The sequence below is a fragment of the Cupressus sempervirens genome, chromosome 3 (assembly GCF_028749045.1).
Source record: "Cupressus sempervirens isolate cs-2001-9-10 chromosome 3, ASM2874904v1, whole genome shotgun sequence".
NCBI classification, from domain to species: Eukaryota; Viridiplantae; Streptophyta; class Pinopsida; order Cupressales; family Cupressaceae; genus Cupressus; species Cupressus sempervirens.
Window position 1 is genome coordinate 834,457,452 of NC_143120.1, and position 17,766 is coordinate 834,475,217.

Consider the following 17,766-nt stretch of genomic DNA (forward strand, 5'->3'; position numbering starts at 1 on the left):
CAAGGCATAAGGACTACATGTTTGTACCCATCTTGGATTCTTTCCTCAGGGATTTTGGAATCATGTACTTACCTATCTTGGACTCTTTCCTCAAAGCATTTGAAACCATATCCTCACCCATCTTGGAATCTTTCCTCAAGGCATTGGAACCCATGCCCTTACCTATCTTGAAATCTACCTATCTCAAGTGGATTTACTCTGCCTCTCCCATCTTGACAATGAATCACTTGTATGAACTTAGATTCAACATTTATTTAATCATATTTCCAGGCTTCTTTAACAATTTTATTCAATAGTTTGATCTATTTATTGATTGAAATGTTTATAATTGTCTTTACCCTACAAGATGACAAGATCATGCTCTGATACCACTGTAATGTCCCCACTATTAGGGTTAGTTTGGGACAAGTAATTTCTCTAAAAATAATGGTTAGAATCACAACAATAAAACCCTCTAAATTAATCCCAATCTTAAGGACGTCTCCAAGTCGGGCTTCCTAGTTCATAGCTACCTCGCCGTTTTCCTAGGAGTGAACCCCTTAAGATTCTTCTTGGACGGGCATTCTCTATCCAAGGCTACTCACATATGCATATGTTGACAACATCAGAATATTCTGACACATCGATTATCGGCCATGGCGGGCAATGGAGATCTTAATATCTCCATGCTCCATGCTTCGAAATTGATTCTCGCCCATGGCGGACAATGGAGATCTTAATTTCTCACATACTTCATGCTTCGAGTCTCATCAATTTTTACGGTGTTAGTCCTATAGACTAACACAATATTACTCAAGATCCAATGTTCTTCAAATAAGAACTATAACAAGATTGTTATGAATAAAATATATTCATATCATTCAAATAAAAATCATTTCAATCTATATTCGATAATAAAATATCCTTTGAAAATTATTATTTATATTTATAAATAATGTGAAAGAAAAAATTATACAATAAAATTCTTGCTCAAAGATGACTACCTTTTATTAATTAAATATATATATTTCCATAATACATACCTCGTTTAAGTTGTCCCTATAATTTTGGGTCTCTTTATTCTCTTTCCTTATTTGGTGGATTCCTTATATATGGAATCCCCTTTCTTAAGGAACTCCCACTTAACTTTGCCTTATACTTAATGCTTTTTAATTATGCAATACTTTTAAGTTTATTTTTCCATTATCTATTATCTCAGCCTTCTTCTATCGTCCATTTCCTATATCTTACATTTTATATTTCTCTCCTTTTTAATGTGGCGCATGATTATTTTGCTTTGCCTCGTATTGGTTTATGAGATGTAGGTTTACATTTTATTTCTCTCTTCTCCTTTTTCCCCCAATGCCCCATCTTGGAGATCGATGTGGTATTAATATTATAATAATACCCATGCCACCCCATTGGTTACACCCATTATCATTCGGTATGTGGAGGGTGTCTGGTCATTAGCTTAGATTCTTAGCACACTTTAGGAAATGTGTTTAGAGTATACTATTAGTGGTGTATTTGATCATATCATTTCTTATGTTATTCTTACATTAAAATTTATTAATTGTATTGAGTTATAAAATCATAATAATATTTTTTATTTATTATCTTTCTAATATTGATTTTTGGAATTACATACCATTTTAGTTAATTACAAATAAGAATATCAACATTAGATTATCTAATTAGAGGGTTATTACAGAAGACAAGCTGAAAACTACATTTGTGGTTGAAGATGGGGTATATGCCTATAATAGGATGCCCTTCGGACTATACAATGCACCAGCTACGTTCCAGAGGATCGTACTACATGTCTTTGATGGTATATCAGTGGGAAATTTCAAAGCCTTCTTGGATGACTGCTCGGTTTACAGTGGGAAAGAGCAACACCTCAATATTATTGGAGAATGCATGGAGAAATGTCGAAGAGCAAGACTGGCCCTCAATCCGAAAAAATGCAGGGAGTTCTCAAACTTACGAAGAATTAAGTCTTCTATTAAAGAACCAAACATGCAAACATTCATTGTCATTACATTTGGCAATTGATTAAACATGGGACAGTTCAATTGCAATATGTTCCAACAGCGGATTAGGCTGTAGACATTCTCACCAAGCCTCTTGGTCCAGATAAGTTTGTTAAATTCAGGGCGCAACTTGGTGTTGTTGATAGATTGACCATTAAGGGAGGATATTAGAATATTATTATATTATTTTAATGGTCATCTTTTGTATATTATGTAAATTAGGTAGATAAGATTGTTTCTACAATCTTCTTCAATTTCTTATTAGAAACATGCTATCTCCTATATTTGCAAATTCTTTATAATGATCGTCTTGATCATTTGTTAATACATAAAAATATTTTACCAATTACTTCTCAAAAAATTTGTAAAATTTGGGGGTAGCTTGGTATAGTTGATAGATTGAGCATTAAGGGAAGGTATTACAGTAATATTAGATATTTCTTATTGTTAATGATTATTGTGTTTAGAAACATTGTTCATGTAATTCCTTTAAATTGAGCTTTTGTTTCCATAGTTAATACAAATAACAAATACCATTTCAATCATGCCACATTATCACATCCCCATTTTTGTGTTGGAAATGTGAATGAATACTTTGGGAGTTAACTCTTAAAAGTCCAGCTGTCCTGTTGTTCAATAATGAATTCTTCAGTATTATCCTATTTCAGTAAGTATGGGAGAAGCTAAATTGTGCAAAAAGATTCCCATCTTGAGAAACAACAAAAGAAACATCACTTTGAAACTCAAATACTTAAAGGAACATCTTTTCCTTGTTAAAAATAGTTAAATATCTCACAGACATGTTTCTCAGCTTAGGATAATGATCTGCCTAACATTTGATTTTCTTCATCGATGCATTTTGATGCAAAATAAAAGGTTGATTGAGGAGTTGTCTGGGATATAAACAAAAATTGTAAAAACTTTGATCCACAGGAGCAACATGAAGAAAAATGTCAGTTACCTAAAATGAAAAAGATATCAATCTCTAAATACAGAACATTCTCCTCTTACGCCTCCCATTGGAGCTGCTCCTGTTACCTCTTTTATTTCTGTTGTCCAGTTTCATTATTTTGAAAATTGAAAGCTAAGTGTCAATGATTAAGTTAAATTGTTCTTTGGTATGTGTGGTCTTTTATATAATATCTGATTCGGATTCCTTCATGTCTGCATGATATGAATAACCTAATCTGCATATATTAACTATTTACATTATGCATCAAAATTGTGCAGGAGATTTAATAAATAAATGTGCCTTTTAATATTTCATCTACTTAGATTTTCTAGGTAAAATGCATTATTATTTTTAAAAATTCAGTACTTTTGTTTTATCAGTTTAGTTGTTTCCTATTTTACTTGAATTCACAATTCCAAAAAGCTCATTATTTCACAAAACATACCCCTTTCCAAACTTCATAAAACTTAGAAGAATATATGGCAAATCAATGAACACATAAATTAGCAAGGCCGGCCCAAAACAAAAGGAGAAAAAAATCTATAATGCCAGGAAGCATTGACCCTTAAAGTTGGTCTAATGTGGGAGGGTCCTCAATTAGCATATCATAATTAAATCATTATCCATCAGTGCCACTTCACTACTAATGCATTGCATGCTCTAACCTTTCCAGAGAAGCATAATTACACCACCCTGGGGGATAGGGGGATGGCAGAACAAGGGGACAAGTTTCCAGGACGGGGAGACAGAGGGACCTTAATTTGGGGACTATGGGGGGATGGCAGGGGGATGGTGGCGCGGGATAGGAGGGTGTGTGTGTGTGTGTGTGTGTGTGTGTGTTTGTGTGTCTATATATGGTACTTTAAATGCTAGTTATGAAAAGATGTATTGCAATATAAGATATAAAGATGTAAAAGAGTAAATACTTGAACATTGGATGGAATTGGAACATCGAACATTGAACATAAATAGTCAAATCAGCAAATAATCAACATCAGGATGTCCCCCATCCTCCGCGGAGGTGGTGGAATCTAGTGGTGCTGCTGGGGACGGGGGGACAGAGTCCCCAAGTCCCCAGTGCGTCCAAGTTAATTTCAACACATTTATAGGAAAGTATATGGATAACAAAATGTAAAATGTGTATCTGGATTTCCATGTATTGTTTAAACTTTAGCCATTATCATATCTAGATCATATGAAGGACATGATGGTTCTTCTCCTAAAACGCAGTAAATTAATTGTCTTAAATAATGCCCATAAACATCTATCTATCTATCTATCTATACACACACACACACAACTGACATGAAGACATCAAGGGTCTAGGTAATATATATATATATATATATATATATATATATAAATTAATTGTCTTAAATAATGCCCATAAACATATATCTATCTATCTATCTATATATATACAACTGACATGAAGACATCAATGGTCCAGGTAATCTATCTATCTATCTATACAACTGACATGGAGACATCAAGGGTCCAGGTAATAATTAGAAATGTAGTCTCATGCACTAAAATAATTAATGTGCATTAACAATGCCCCATACATATACCAGAAAATTTGATGCAAGCAGATCAAGTTTCTACATATCCATAATCCATAAACAATTCAATATCAACATAACAAGTATATCTGGTTTCCATACTTATTCGTTGTACAAATATTTAGAAAAGTGGTCAAAATCTGGCAGACCCCACATAACATTTACATAGAGTTCACTTCAATGAAAAGCATTGAGAACTCTGGCAAATTTTATAATCGATGTCCCAAATGTAACAATTAACAAATATTATAGTCCAAGTATTAAATTTCAGATGGTGGCCAAAATGCAACACTGCTAAGAACTTCCATGCTCAAAACACATCCAAAAGAATTTAATAATACACCAATGCACAAAAAGTAGGATACATTAAATTATAACAAAGTTTAGGGATAAACTAATGTCCCTTTATGATCAAATGAAATTTTAAGAAAGTACAGATGAACCTGAATCCCCCCAAAGGATCTTTCATCCGCTGCAAAAACTTGAGCATATTTCCCCTGTTCTGCAAATAATTGACATCAGACTTCTATAGCATATACTATTATAGAGCCTCAACCAATTCCATTCAACTGACTAAATTTAATTAATGTAAGATTTTCCCAACAAGTTTTAACATTTTTCCTCATCAAGTAGAAAAATGGAAGGGCTTGAAAAAACAACGGAATTGATACCTGTTAATTGAAGCCAAAGCTGTCTCTCCACCAATAGTGACAAGGGCATTGACAGCGGCATAAGTTGTTGCAAGATGAGCCATCTACAAAAGTGCAACACCATTAATATACCCAGAATTAAAAACCCTAAAAAATAGATTATACAGAGGAACAGACAAGTTTATGCTGTTGGAATTTAAAAGAGTTCATCATCACAAGTCTAAAATGTTTTGGATGAGCTCGATTTGGTACTATATAAGCATTGTATCAATTATGTTAAAAACTTCAAAACCTTTCGTCAGACTAAAATTGCAATAAAAAAAATATAAACTATGAAGTTTATGTCTTCCCATTTCAAATGTGGTGACTTACCATGTAATCAGAAAGCTAATAAAATTGTGAAATTCAATAAGAGACACAAGTTATACATTAAATTAGTTGCTGCCTAAGATAGCTTCAACATTGTTGTAATGTCTGGTTTTATCTTTGAAAGATAAAATGGAGCACAAATAAGTAAAATTATTTCTTTAATTAATTAACAACTATATTAAAGTAGTACTAAGCAATTAGCAATTGTGACTTAAAACTGAATTAATGGAAGTCACTATTAACTTTAAGTCATAACCTTACAGAACTGAACAATAATAGTAACAGAGTAAAGTATTATGCAATTGCTCTTGGGAGTGGTGAAAGATATGCATTGAATTAATTTGAGAGTCTCAAATTAATCTTCTCGAATGGACCTGAGGAAGCTATGTTCATCAGTGAGAGATCTGCCCTTGGTGGATTGGAAAGATCATACGGATACTTCACTGGGTTTAATATGTGCTTTTCAATAAAATCAATGAATTTCATTGATGAATTCGTCCAGAAGATCAATTTCAGTTATACTGTGTATTGTGTAACAGTGCCAGCAAATATTGTATTGAAAAGGCGGTAGCCTTTCCAAGAGCAGTCAAATATTAACCAATCTTGAAAAAGTGTAGACTTCTTGTCAGAAGATACAACTGTCGTGTGTATCTGACATACAGATTTGGATGTTGCAGGGTTGCAATTATGACAAAAGAAATCAGGAATATCATTATTCCAGTTTAAGTGGCCATACATATTTGAATCTCAGAAATTGATAGCTATGTGAGTAGAATCCTATTCATACTAGATGGTGATCAGTGTATACTTATCATGGAATAATTCAAGTGCTCACTCAGCGACCCCTAATATCACAACATGAACTCTTCCTTTAGTAGTGGCGCCTGGTTTGATATTGTTGTAGAGTTCAGCAATATTCTTCTACTATGTATTGTAAATTATAATCGAAGCATTGTGTATTCTTCACCGATGAAAGCGGCCTGTGTTATGGTAAATGGATGTATTAAGCAAAGGAGACGAAGGCCCAATAAACAGATTTACAAAGACGATGTCTCTAAATGAAACAATTCTGAACTGAAAAGAAAACTTCCTAAAGCAACTAAGATGACCATTAAAGAAACATTACAATATTTTAATATCCTCCCATAATGGTCATCTTTCTAACTTCTAACAACCCTACAGATGACAATATGCAGGTATTACAGTTACAAATGTATTGAAGGCTTCCCACATCTGATCACAGGTGCATAAAGAAGGCTGCTCCCTTCTCTTTATAAAGCTTCTCCAAAATGAGTCTGCTACTAAGACCCTCCCTGATTCTAGAGAACTATTAGAAATGACAAGGTAACTGAAAAGTTGAAAACCATCCAACCTGATGTTAAGAAACACAATTGTCCCTCCCTGTAGCCACAAACACCAAGACCAGCTTCTGAAATTGAAACGAAGATTTTGAGAAAAATTTGCCAAACCCTTTTGCAGATAAGCACTACGAACCATCTCTCCATTCCAAATGGGGACCTCCTCTTTTTCCTTTGGCAGTCAGTGCTAGTTTAGTAGTAGATTGGCAACATTTTGAAGTTCAAGTCTTGGCTAAACTTTAGGCAAGTTGTGATGTTCAAGCTTTAGAGAGGAAAGAATAAAGTAGAGATTGATCACTATCAAATGGTGAATGGGCATTTCAAGAAACATAGGAGAAGAGAAAAATCAGGTCAAGCCCGGGAGGGCTCGACAAATTTCAATTCACACTCGATATCGATCCAACCATTATCAAGAGCAATGAAATTTTGATAATATTGGTGTAAGCAATCAAGGCGCTTGAATGAAGTATGAATTCAAGATGTTTGAGTCCAAACAAGGATTAGATTTTGAATCCAACCAAGGAGAATTCACTGAACAAGCTCTAATTCCATGTTGCAAGATCAAATTCAAGCTTATGGATGAGGCAAGTTCCAAGTATCAAAGGAAATCCAGCAACATAACATTTCTAAAGATGCTTAAGGGACTTTGCCACATCTTCATGGAATTCATTAAAACCCTTGCTACATACAGCTTGAAATTACAAAATATACTTGGCCTGTAGCCCTCTGAATTCTGAAGTTGATTTGACACATGAGCTCAAGATTTCTGCAAGCCACATCCCACATAAGGCTGTGATTTCTGATCTAACTTAGTACTTTACCAGATGTACATAGTTTTTCTGGAATGTCTTGAGAACTTGCCATGTGAACTCCTAATTTCCGTCAATTCATATATGCCCTCAATTGCAATCAAACAATAAGCCAAAATCAAATCATAAAAGGTGCATATCAAACTTATCCAGTGGGGCAGCACATTGAGGTAAAGTAAATGAAGCATTGTAAGCTGAAAAGCATATCTGTCTTAGACTTGGAGAATATTGGAAGTCAATGCCAATCACTACTACAAATTCAGATCTCATTGTAGAATCAGGTCTTCTAAAGCATGAAGCAATTCCAGATTTAAGCTTCCAAACTCAGAATTTTTTCATTTCTTACGGCAATTTGTAATTAATCAAAGGCTGTGAATGCATAATGAATGTAGAATTCAGAAGTGATAATGATATTCTCTAAACCTGGAGACTTTGTTTGATTAGATGCAATCCGTTTTCAAAATAAAAACATTGTGTATTTTGAAATCATAGAATGATCATAACAACTATCTAGGAGTGTTTTGTCAAGAACTTTGATTTCCTAACATTAATATAGACTTGATATGAAAATGTGAAATTTAGGTATTTACTAAGGTTATGTTGTTTTGCAGGGTGGAAAGGATCGATGAAGAAGGAAAGGCATCAAGATGGAGGTCAAGGTACAAGTTGTAAAAGAGAAAGAACCAAAGCTATAAGAAAATGGAGATGATTATCACACTTGAATTTCCTTCAGAAATCTAAGTTCAGTTAAATTAATCCAGCTAGATGAAGTATCTACATCATTTCTAGAAGTGCAAGTTCAAAGGCATGGCAATGAGAAAGGTTTCAAGGTGAGCTTCAAAGGATGAAGGACTTCATGAAGATGAAGCAATTTGGAAATATGAGCCATTACAATTGTTCAACAATTTGGAAATATTGAGTATCAAGAGATATTGTTGGAGATGCAGCCTCCTTAATGAAGATGGAGAAGCTGAAATGATGAAGTGTACAAGATTGGCATGCTGAGGTGGCCCCATTCACCTCCAACCAATCAGATCATGCCAAATGTCCCCATAGAAGAGCTAAACGATATTATGTCTAAATTTGTTGAATTTGCCAAAAGGGAAAAAAATTTTAAAGGAAATTATCTTTTAAAAGAAAGATTGTTATAAGCCTGCATGCCAATGATATTATCATTGGCCCATTGTTTGGTGTCTTTTTCTATAAGATTCTACCTAGCCTATTTTCTTATTGGCTCTTAAAAGTGTTGTAAATTTCTCCTTGGCCCACAAGGTAGTGCCCAATCGTAATTGTTCAAACATTTAATGCTATAAGCAGTTAGGCATATTGGGGCTTTGTTGGATAAATATGGGCCCTTGATCTTGAATCAATCTCAGCCATCCATTGTATTTGAATGACTACAAAAGATGAATCCTTCTCATATGCAACTCATTAGATTAGATTAGAGTAGAGCGACATGGAGTGATTGTTGCAATAATACTGCTAGAATTGTTCATTATTGATTGTTGATCTTAACGGTGGATTAGTTCTGTCATTTTGGAGTATTGCATGGTTTCCACAATTCCTCACTTAGATTAGAATCTTCATTTCACATTAAGAAGAAGACGATAATGGAAGACAATGTTCGATGGTGATTAATAGTGAAACAAGTGTCCATACCTTTTAGTGCTAATTGATTGTAACTATCAATGCAAGGTTAGTTTCAGTGTAATTGCAAGCATTCAGCTTCAATTGGAAATGTTCTTTTGGACTGTGCCTCCATAGAGGATTTGAATGAGTTTTGACGATTTGAACATCATTCTCACGTCCTTGGAGCAAGCACCATCCTTAGTGTAATTCATTTGGCAAAGCAAGGACTGGTTATTATTTCACAACATCATCAATGATCTCTTGCATTGTTAAAGCTAATTTAGACTGCCTAAACCCTTATCTCTTTGCAATTTTTTTCGTTAGAAGTAGTTGTACTTGATGTCCATTGAATGAACATAGTAAGTCCCTTTCCGATACCCAACTTTAGCCATAATTTAGTTAGCAAGAATAATAATTTATGTTTTGGTTACTCATGGCAACATAATTGCAATTGCCTCTTACGCAGTTGTAGGAAGTTGTGGAAACTGATGGTTGGTATGCTCAACCAACTAGCGGGTGCTTTATATATGTGAATTCGCACCAAGAATATGGTACTTTTTGGTACAGCATTACATGGAATAAAGAATATCATTTTGCCAATACTATGTGCATTGTGTTTATCAGTATGTGCATTGTGTTTATCAGTAATTATTATGGTATTCATGTTCTTGTTTGAATCTACTTGTTGACTCTGTTTAAACCAATATAACTTATAACGAGTAAAAATTTTGGTGTTGTTTCCAAGTTTGAACTTGGAAGTCTAACGAAATGCAAATAGGCAAGATGGTGGAATAGTGGTTTGCACCTTTGATCAGTAAGTAATGTGATTGACAGTGACGCCGAGGACAACAGAGAAGACTAGTTCTAGAGGATTTGGTTCACGTGTGGGAAGTCTTGATTGAGTAATACATGCAACAATGGGCTCATGAATGAGCGTCTCAGTTGCCATAGTATGTGGTGAACTCAAGATGAGCACTCATGTGTATGATCTTTTGGGAAGTCTTCCAAGATTGTTGTCAAGAGAGAGGCATAAGGCACCTTGATCAAATTCCAAGAATGGCATAAGGCAAGAGAGAGGGAATACTAGAGAGGACAAATAATACAACAGCATGAAAGCCAATACCAAAGGGAAGAGGAGTGTGACACAAGCAGACACCATACCTCTGGCAATTCTAATAATTAATGCCCTTCTACCAAACAAGGATAGAAGAAGACGTATTGCGAGAGAGACATACGAAGAGAGAAGAAGAAACCTCTATGAAAAGATTTCTGCGAATCAAGGAGAAAAATGAGAGACAAGAATGGTTGAAGAGAATTATTAAGGAATCTCAAAGGCCTCCATGAAGTAGAAGCAAGAGTGGTGGGAGGCAAAGGCCTACCACTAAAGAAGGCACAACACAACCTACAAGGCAAGTGTGGGAGGAAATTGCAAGAAACTTACCATTCCTAGACGAGGTATGAAAGGACCTTGCCAACCAAGCGAGCAATCCTCCAGCACAAGTAGTGACCAACAAGAAGAGTTTAAAGTCTGGCTCTAGACAAAGCGATCTGTCTCTACCTTTCGCATGGGAGGAAGATGACAAGGGAAGAAACCTCCACAGAGAAGTAGTATTTGAAAACACACTATTGGTCTTTAAGAACCTAGTCATATCAGTGGTGTGAAGGATAGGAGGCCAAAACAAAAAATTCTAGAGAGAAAGGAGCACCAGTATGAGGGAGGTAACCAAGGTGTAAACAATGTAGGCGTAGGGATGGATAGCTTGCACATGGTTGAAGGTGCAAGTGAAGCACAGGTACACAGGGAAAGATCAAATCCACATGGGTCCAACATGTACAGTGCCAACTGAACGAGAAAGATGGTAAATACCCCAAAGAAGAAAAAGCTCCCTAAATTCACAGAGATGGATCAAAGGACCCTACCTACCATTGCAAAACATGTCTAACCATATGAGAGGCTAACGACGAGGACGATCATGACTATTGATTGAAGGCATTCCTCACTACTCTACAAGGAGTTGTCATCGGCTGATACACAAATCTACCAAGAATGTATAAAACAACATAAAATGACTTGAAGAGGGCACTTAAAAAAGAATTTGAACTACTACGGGATCGCAATGAGGTAGTAACAAAGATCTACAACATGAGACAAGGAAAGAACGAGATTGTACAAGCCTACAAGTAGGCTAAGAGAACTCATTACTAAATTGGAAAACCAGCCAACCCATAGATTGAAAAAAGACGTAGTTCATTGAAGAATTGATTCCTTGCTTGTGGAAGAAAATGAAAGTGGGACCTCCCTCCTACGCACACACTTATAACCAAGCAATTGATGTCAAGAGAGAACAAGACATCCTGAGGGAAGGAAAATGCCATTGATGATAATAGTATAGAGGACAGCACTAATAGAGAATCTAAGACAATACAAGCTCTCAAAAGGGATATGATGCAAATGATTAAGGAAATGAAAGTTGACAAAGGAGTTGAGGGATGGTAAGCAAATGTGATGTGCTGACTGTAAGGTCGAGAGCCACACAAAGGCAAATAGCCTAAAGAAGTTCTTCAATAGCATCTTCCAAGTACTAGGATACTCTATTGAGGAGTGCTCATATAACCTGAAAGCTAACAATACCCAAATGCTCTTCACTCAAGGAGAATACCAACCAAACCACCTAAGCCACTTACAAACACTAATGCTTCATTAGGTGGATACTGCAATAACCAATGAGGGAACAACAACAATAAAGGCAATAACAATACACCTAGAAGCCACATCCAGTACGATGCAAAGGGGCAATCCAAGATACGTTAGAGATGGAACGAGTGGGTGACACTTCGCACAAAATTGTCAAAGTGGTTAGGGAGGTGGAAGTACGTTGTGCAAATGATGTGGTCAAGTCAATCAAGAGGACATCAACCGTCCCAAGCTAAAAGGGATAAATATGTTAGACATCAAAATCCCAGAGGAGGCGTACTAGCAATCACCAAGTTTCAAGCCAAGAAGGTGACATACCCTAATCCATGTATAGAGAAGGAGAGGTTGGGGGAAGAAAAGGACAACATTGAATGAACAATAGAGGAGGAAGGAAGAATGTCACATAACATTACCAGTACTCCCCTGCACTTGGTGTTGGAAACTAACATTATGCAACAGATGTGGCAAGCCACCATACCTATACAAGTAGTAAACCTTCTAGAGAGCATGTCACAATTAAAGGTAGTCATTACCAACGTAGTTAGTAACAACACCAATGACCAAGACAATGGCAAGCCAACAACAGAGTAGAAAAAAGGTTCCACCATAGATTCGATGCTACTGGCAGTTGTTGTCAGGACACCAACAATAATAGAAATAGAAATAATAGGGCGAAGACTAATAAACACCACTGTGGATAGAGGATCTAGAGAAATTGCATTGTAGAAGGCCCTCAACAAGTTGACACTCTAGTTGTCAACCTTCCATTTGGTGGTTGTCAACCAACATGCCATCAAAACAATTGGAACATTAATGACCCAAAAGGAGATTTTGGGTATCCAACAATTTTTATTGAACTTTGTGGTCATTTCATCAGAGAAGGGGTACAATGCCCTTCTTGGAAAAGGGAAAAGGGAAAAGGGAAAGGGAAAAGACTGGTTAGTCACAACAAATGCAAACCACAACTAAAAGCACACACTCTAGATTGAGAGTGACGGTAAGTACATAATTGACTTGCAAAACCAGGCAGTTGGCCAAAAATTGGCATTAGACTTAGAGCCTAAAGGAGGGGAATTTAATAGAGGAGGCATGGAATCCAATCACCAAGAGATATTGAATAGGGAAAATTTTCAAAAGGCGAAACCAATTCCCTTTAATGTGTTGTTTTAATGGAAAATTGAAGACTATGAAGTAATCCACCCAAACTGTAATATGTCAGGAATTGAAGAAGTAACACCACAGAGTAACACTTTCTCTTCCAACTACAGAATTTTAAGGCTTGGTGAGGGGTGATATACATTGGGAACAAGATGACTCAAGGCTAATCTTCATCGAGATTAACTGGGACCCCATACTCAAGACAACGACATTCAGATTATTCTTCACATATAAAGATGTTTTTGCTTGGACGTATAAGAATTTGTAAGGCATACCACCAAAGTTGTCCACCAGATTCCTCTCCTATAATGTGCATGATCTATACAAAAGAGGTCATACTACATAAACAAGAACCATGCTACTAAGGTACAAGAAGAAATAGAGAAGGCGTTTGAGGCAAGCATCATTTTCAAGGTAGAGCCAAGTGAATGGGTGTCTCCCATTTTTTTTCCCTGAAAGAAAAGAGCGAATCAAATCCGAGTTTGTGGTGATTTTAGATGCCTCAATGCAATCACCATTACGGACCCCTTACCCATCCCCATAACTAACAACATATTATAATAAGTGGCAAGGCACAAGATGTACTTATTCATTGACGGGTTCTCAGGTTACAATCAAATTAGTATCACCAAGGAAGTTGATTAAAAACCACATAGTTGAAGATAGAGTGTTTGCATACAACAAGATGCCCTTTGGATTGTCCAATCCACCCCCCTTCCCCTGCCACCTTTTAGAAAACAATATTGCATACATTTCAAAAGATGTCAGTTGGCATTTATTCAATGATTGGTCCATATACAATGGGAAGCAAACACCTCAAGGCACTAAGGGAGTGCATAGGAAGATATTGGAGGCATTGTTGACACTCATCCTAAAGAAGTATCGGTTTGTGGTACCACGATCAAATAGTATGCAAAGAGGGGTTGCAAAACATCCCCAAAAAGATATGTGTAATCATCCAAATAAAGAGCTCGGAGAATGTGAATTGAGTAAAATCTTTCTTGTGACATGTCAGCTACTAACCATGGTTCATCAATGGGTTTGCAAAAATAGCATTCCCATTAGACAAACAAATGAGGAAGGGTGAACCATTTGTATGGATAATAGAGTAGGAGGCATTCAAGGAGACGAAATCTAAGATTAGTAAGTGCACCCATTTTGGCTTACCTAGATTGGGAGAAAGAATTCCATATGCATGTGGATGCTTCAAACTATACCATTGGCGCCAATGAGCACAAGGCAGTGTAGGTGTGTTGGACGATCCCATACTCTATGCTACTCAGTTGTTGTTGAGGGTTGAGTGGAATTACAACATGATGGAGATGAAAGCACTCCAATTGATATATGTTGCTCAAAAATTTATGTAAATGGTGGATAAGTTGATTATACAAGGAAGGGTGAAGCATTGGTTACTCCCACTCCAAGAGTTTTCTTCACTATTGTGGTATGGCCCACAAAAAGCCATATCCATAGGGAAACATCAAGGATCAAATCAGGCGAGCCATGAGAGGGAGTAAATGTGGACTTTTTAGATGTTCATCTATTCTAAATAGCAATCCTATTAAAACTATAACTTCGATCCTCATATCGGTCTGACTGTGCAAATCGCACAATCCTCATTTTTCAAATAATACCATTATGAAGGCTATTAATACATTGCCCCTTGGTTAGGCATGATCGGCGATCTTTGGTGATGACCTTGTGTTAGCATTAACATCAACTTAACTTAGTTATGTTTAATTGTTAAACTGATTCTCCTTCTAGGCCCAATTATGAGAAGGCATTGTAGGCTGACCTAGGTAGGGTCATGTCCCTTTAAGGGACATGCCCTTTGGTTATAGTTGATGAGGAGGGTACAGTTGTAGTTAATGGACATACAGAAGAACACCAAGTCTGCTCCTTTAAGCAACTCTACCAAAAATATTTGCTGTGATAAATATATATTTCAAAAGGACAATTAATATTGTCATCTCATTTTAAGAGAACAAAGAAGGAAGATCAGAACAAGAAGTTTCAAAGGTATTTTCTCAGATCTGGAAATTCAGAATTTGCAGAATTTTACATGATATCAGAGCTCCAGTAGTCAAACCTAGGCTCTACAAATTAAATAATCAGACTTTATATATATCTAGCATCATTCTTCTATCTTCAATTGCATACACAATTAGACCCAAGGACAGGTTTGATGTGAAAGAACACTTTGATGCTTGGAAATTCAGAATCATGATGATTGTTGAAGATAATGATGTAAAACAATTTGTTGATTCAGCATCCAAACAAACTACTATTGAACCTCATAAAACTATATGGAGTAAAGGAAACAAGAAAGCCATACAGATCATATTAGATGGAGTAAAAAAATGAAATAGTACCCATGCTAACGAAACATCAAATAACATTTGATATAATGAATGCATTATTAAATGCATATGAGGTTAACAATGCAACTAGAGTTCTCGCACTAAAAAGGCAACTAAATCATATACAAATAAAGGGAGAATCGCTGAATTCTTACTTCCTAAGGGTTGTCAGTCTAAGAGATGAACTTGCAAGTATAGGAACCATAATTTATGACACAGAACTAACACTGATGGCTATAGATGGATTACAAGATTCATGGGAAACATTCGCACAAGGAGTAAGTGCCAAAGACAATCTTCCTAACTTCAATAGACTTAAGGGAGATTGTCTTTAGGAAGAATCTAGAAAACTTAAGAAATGGGGAAAGTTGAAAACTGAAGATGAAGAACTTCATGTTCTTAACAAAAATTCCTATAAAAGTAAGAAAAAGCATTTCAAGAAGAAAGGTAATCAAAGGAATGAAAAACTTAAGAAAGATCTATCCAAACTCAAATGCTTCAAATGTGAAAAATTTGGACACTACAAATCTAATTGCCCTAAGAATTCTAAACAGCAAGTAAATTGTACAAACATTACCAAAGAAGATAACTATGATCTTGCAAATCGTGTATTGTATTCGGCTCTATCAAATGAAGTATCAAGCAAGGCATGGGTGATTGATAGTGGATCATCTCGATGTATTACAGGATACAAAGAAGCACTAGACTCTATATTAGAAAAAGTTAATGCCAAAGTCACCATCAGTGATAATTCAGCACATTTCGTCAAAGGAATTGAAAATTGCACCTTGAAACTAAAGTCAAGTAGTTCTCTTCTTCTCAAAGGAGTACTCTATGTACAAGGAATAAAAAAAAATCTAATCTTGGTTACAAAACTTGAAGATGATGGACATAATGTTGCATTCATGGACGGTAAAGTAATGACCTAGGTTAAGAACTCCTCAATTAAGAAAGAAAAATTGATTGGTCAAACAAAGGAGTACTTACATGAGTTAAATTCAGAACCTAGTTCACCTATTCAAGCCTTAATTCATGAAGCTATTGATATAAACGAAATAAGGCACAGAAGGTTAGGACATCTAAATTTCAAAGCCTTATCAACTATGGAAAAGATGGTTACTTGTTTACCTAAACTAAATAAAGATCACTCAAGCATATGCAAAGTATGCACTCTGGGTAAGAACACCAAAAGTCCATTTCATGATAGCACTAGAAAAACTAACAATGTTTTTGCATTAATCCACTCAAATTTATGTGGGCCTATGTCTGTTCCTTCTCTTAGAGGATTTTGATACTATATACTTTTATAGATGAATTCTCTAGAAAAACTTGGATTTACTTTTTAAAAGCTAAAGAAATAGAAGAATTCTTTAAGAGATTTAAAGAATTTAAAACTTTAACTGAAAACTTATAAGGACATAAAATTAAAACTCTTAGGACTGATAATGGAGGGGAATATACCTCATATTTGTTTAAAGAGTTTTGTAAAGAAACAAGAATTAAGAGATTGTATATCATTCCTTATAACCCACAACAAAAGAGGGTAGCAAAAAGGAAGAATAGGACAATTATAGAAGCTGCAAGAGCTATGATATTTGATCAAAATCTAAAATATTATCTTTGGGTAGAAGCCTCTTGTACTGCTCTCTATATTCAAAACAGAAGTCCTCACTCCTACCTTAGAGATAAAACTCCTAAAGAAGTATTTACTAAGGTTAAACCTAATATAACTCATCTTAGGAATTTTGGGTGTCCAATATATATACATGTTCCAAAAGAAAAGAGAATTAAGTTAGAACCCTCCGGGAGGAAAGGCATTTTTGTTGGGTAGAGTGAAACATCTAAAGCATATAGGATTTTTATACCTGGTTAGAAAAATATTGAACTTAGTATGGATGTAATTTTTGAAGAAGATTTAGCATTCAAAAGAGCTCTAAGTTTTAAGAACCCTCTCCCTTACCTAGTTCTAAAGAAAATACTGAATTTGAGTCTCAAAGGGAGAACACTGAAGAAATTGAAGATGAAATTCAAATCTCATTCTTGAAGAAACTCAGAATTCTAAGAAAGGACTACTTCAGGCCATTAAGACAATAGAGGAAGCACAAGACTTTGTTGCACCACCCGGAATAGTCAAAGAAAGCAAAAGACCCAAAAGATTTTCTAGTTATGCAACAAACATGAATGATTTGTCTAAATCAAAACCAACCAATGT

The 17,766-nt window shown here is 35.6% G+C and overlaps 1 protein-coding gene across 1 annotated transcript in view; it reads right to left on the reverse strand.

Moving 5' to 3' along the window:
* ERA1 (Prenyltransferase family protein) overlaps positions 1-17,766 on the reverse strand; it is a 301,285-nt gene that overhangs the window by 160,172 nt on the left and 123,347 nt on the right. Inside the window, exons 5-6 of the mRNA XM_089822091.1 lie at positions 5,198-5,280; positions 4,970-5,023 (exon numbers count right to left, since the gene is read on the reverse strand). Of these exons, the coding sequence (XP_089678217.1) occupies positions 4,970-5,023; positions 5,198-5,280 (137 nt within the window). The remainder of the gene's footprint in view (positions 1-4,969; positions 5,024-5,197; positions 5,281-17,766) is intronic.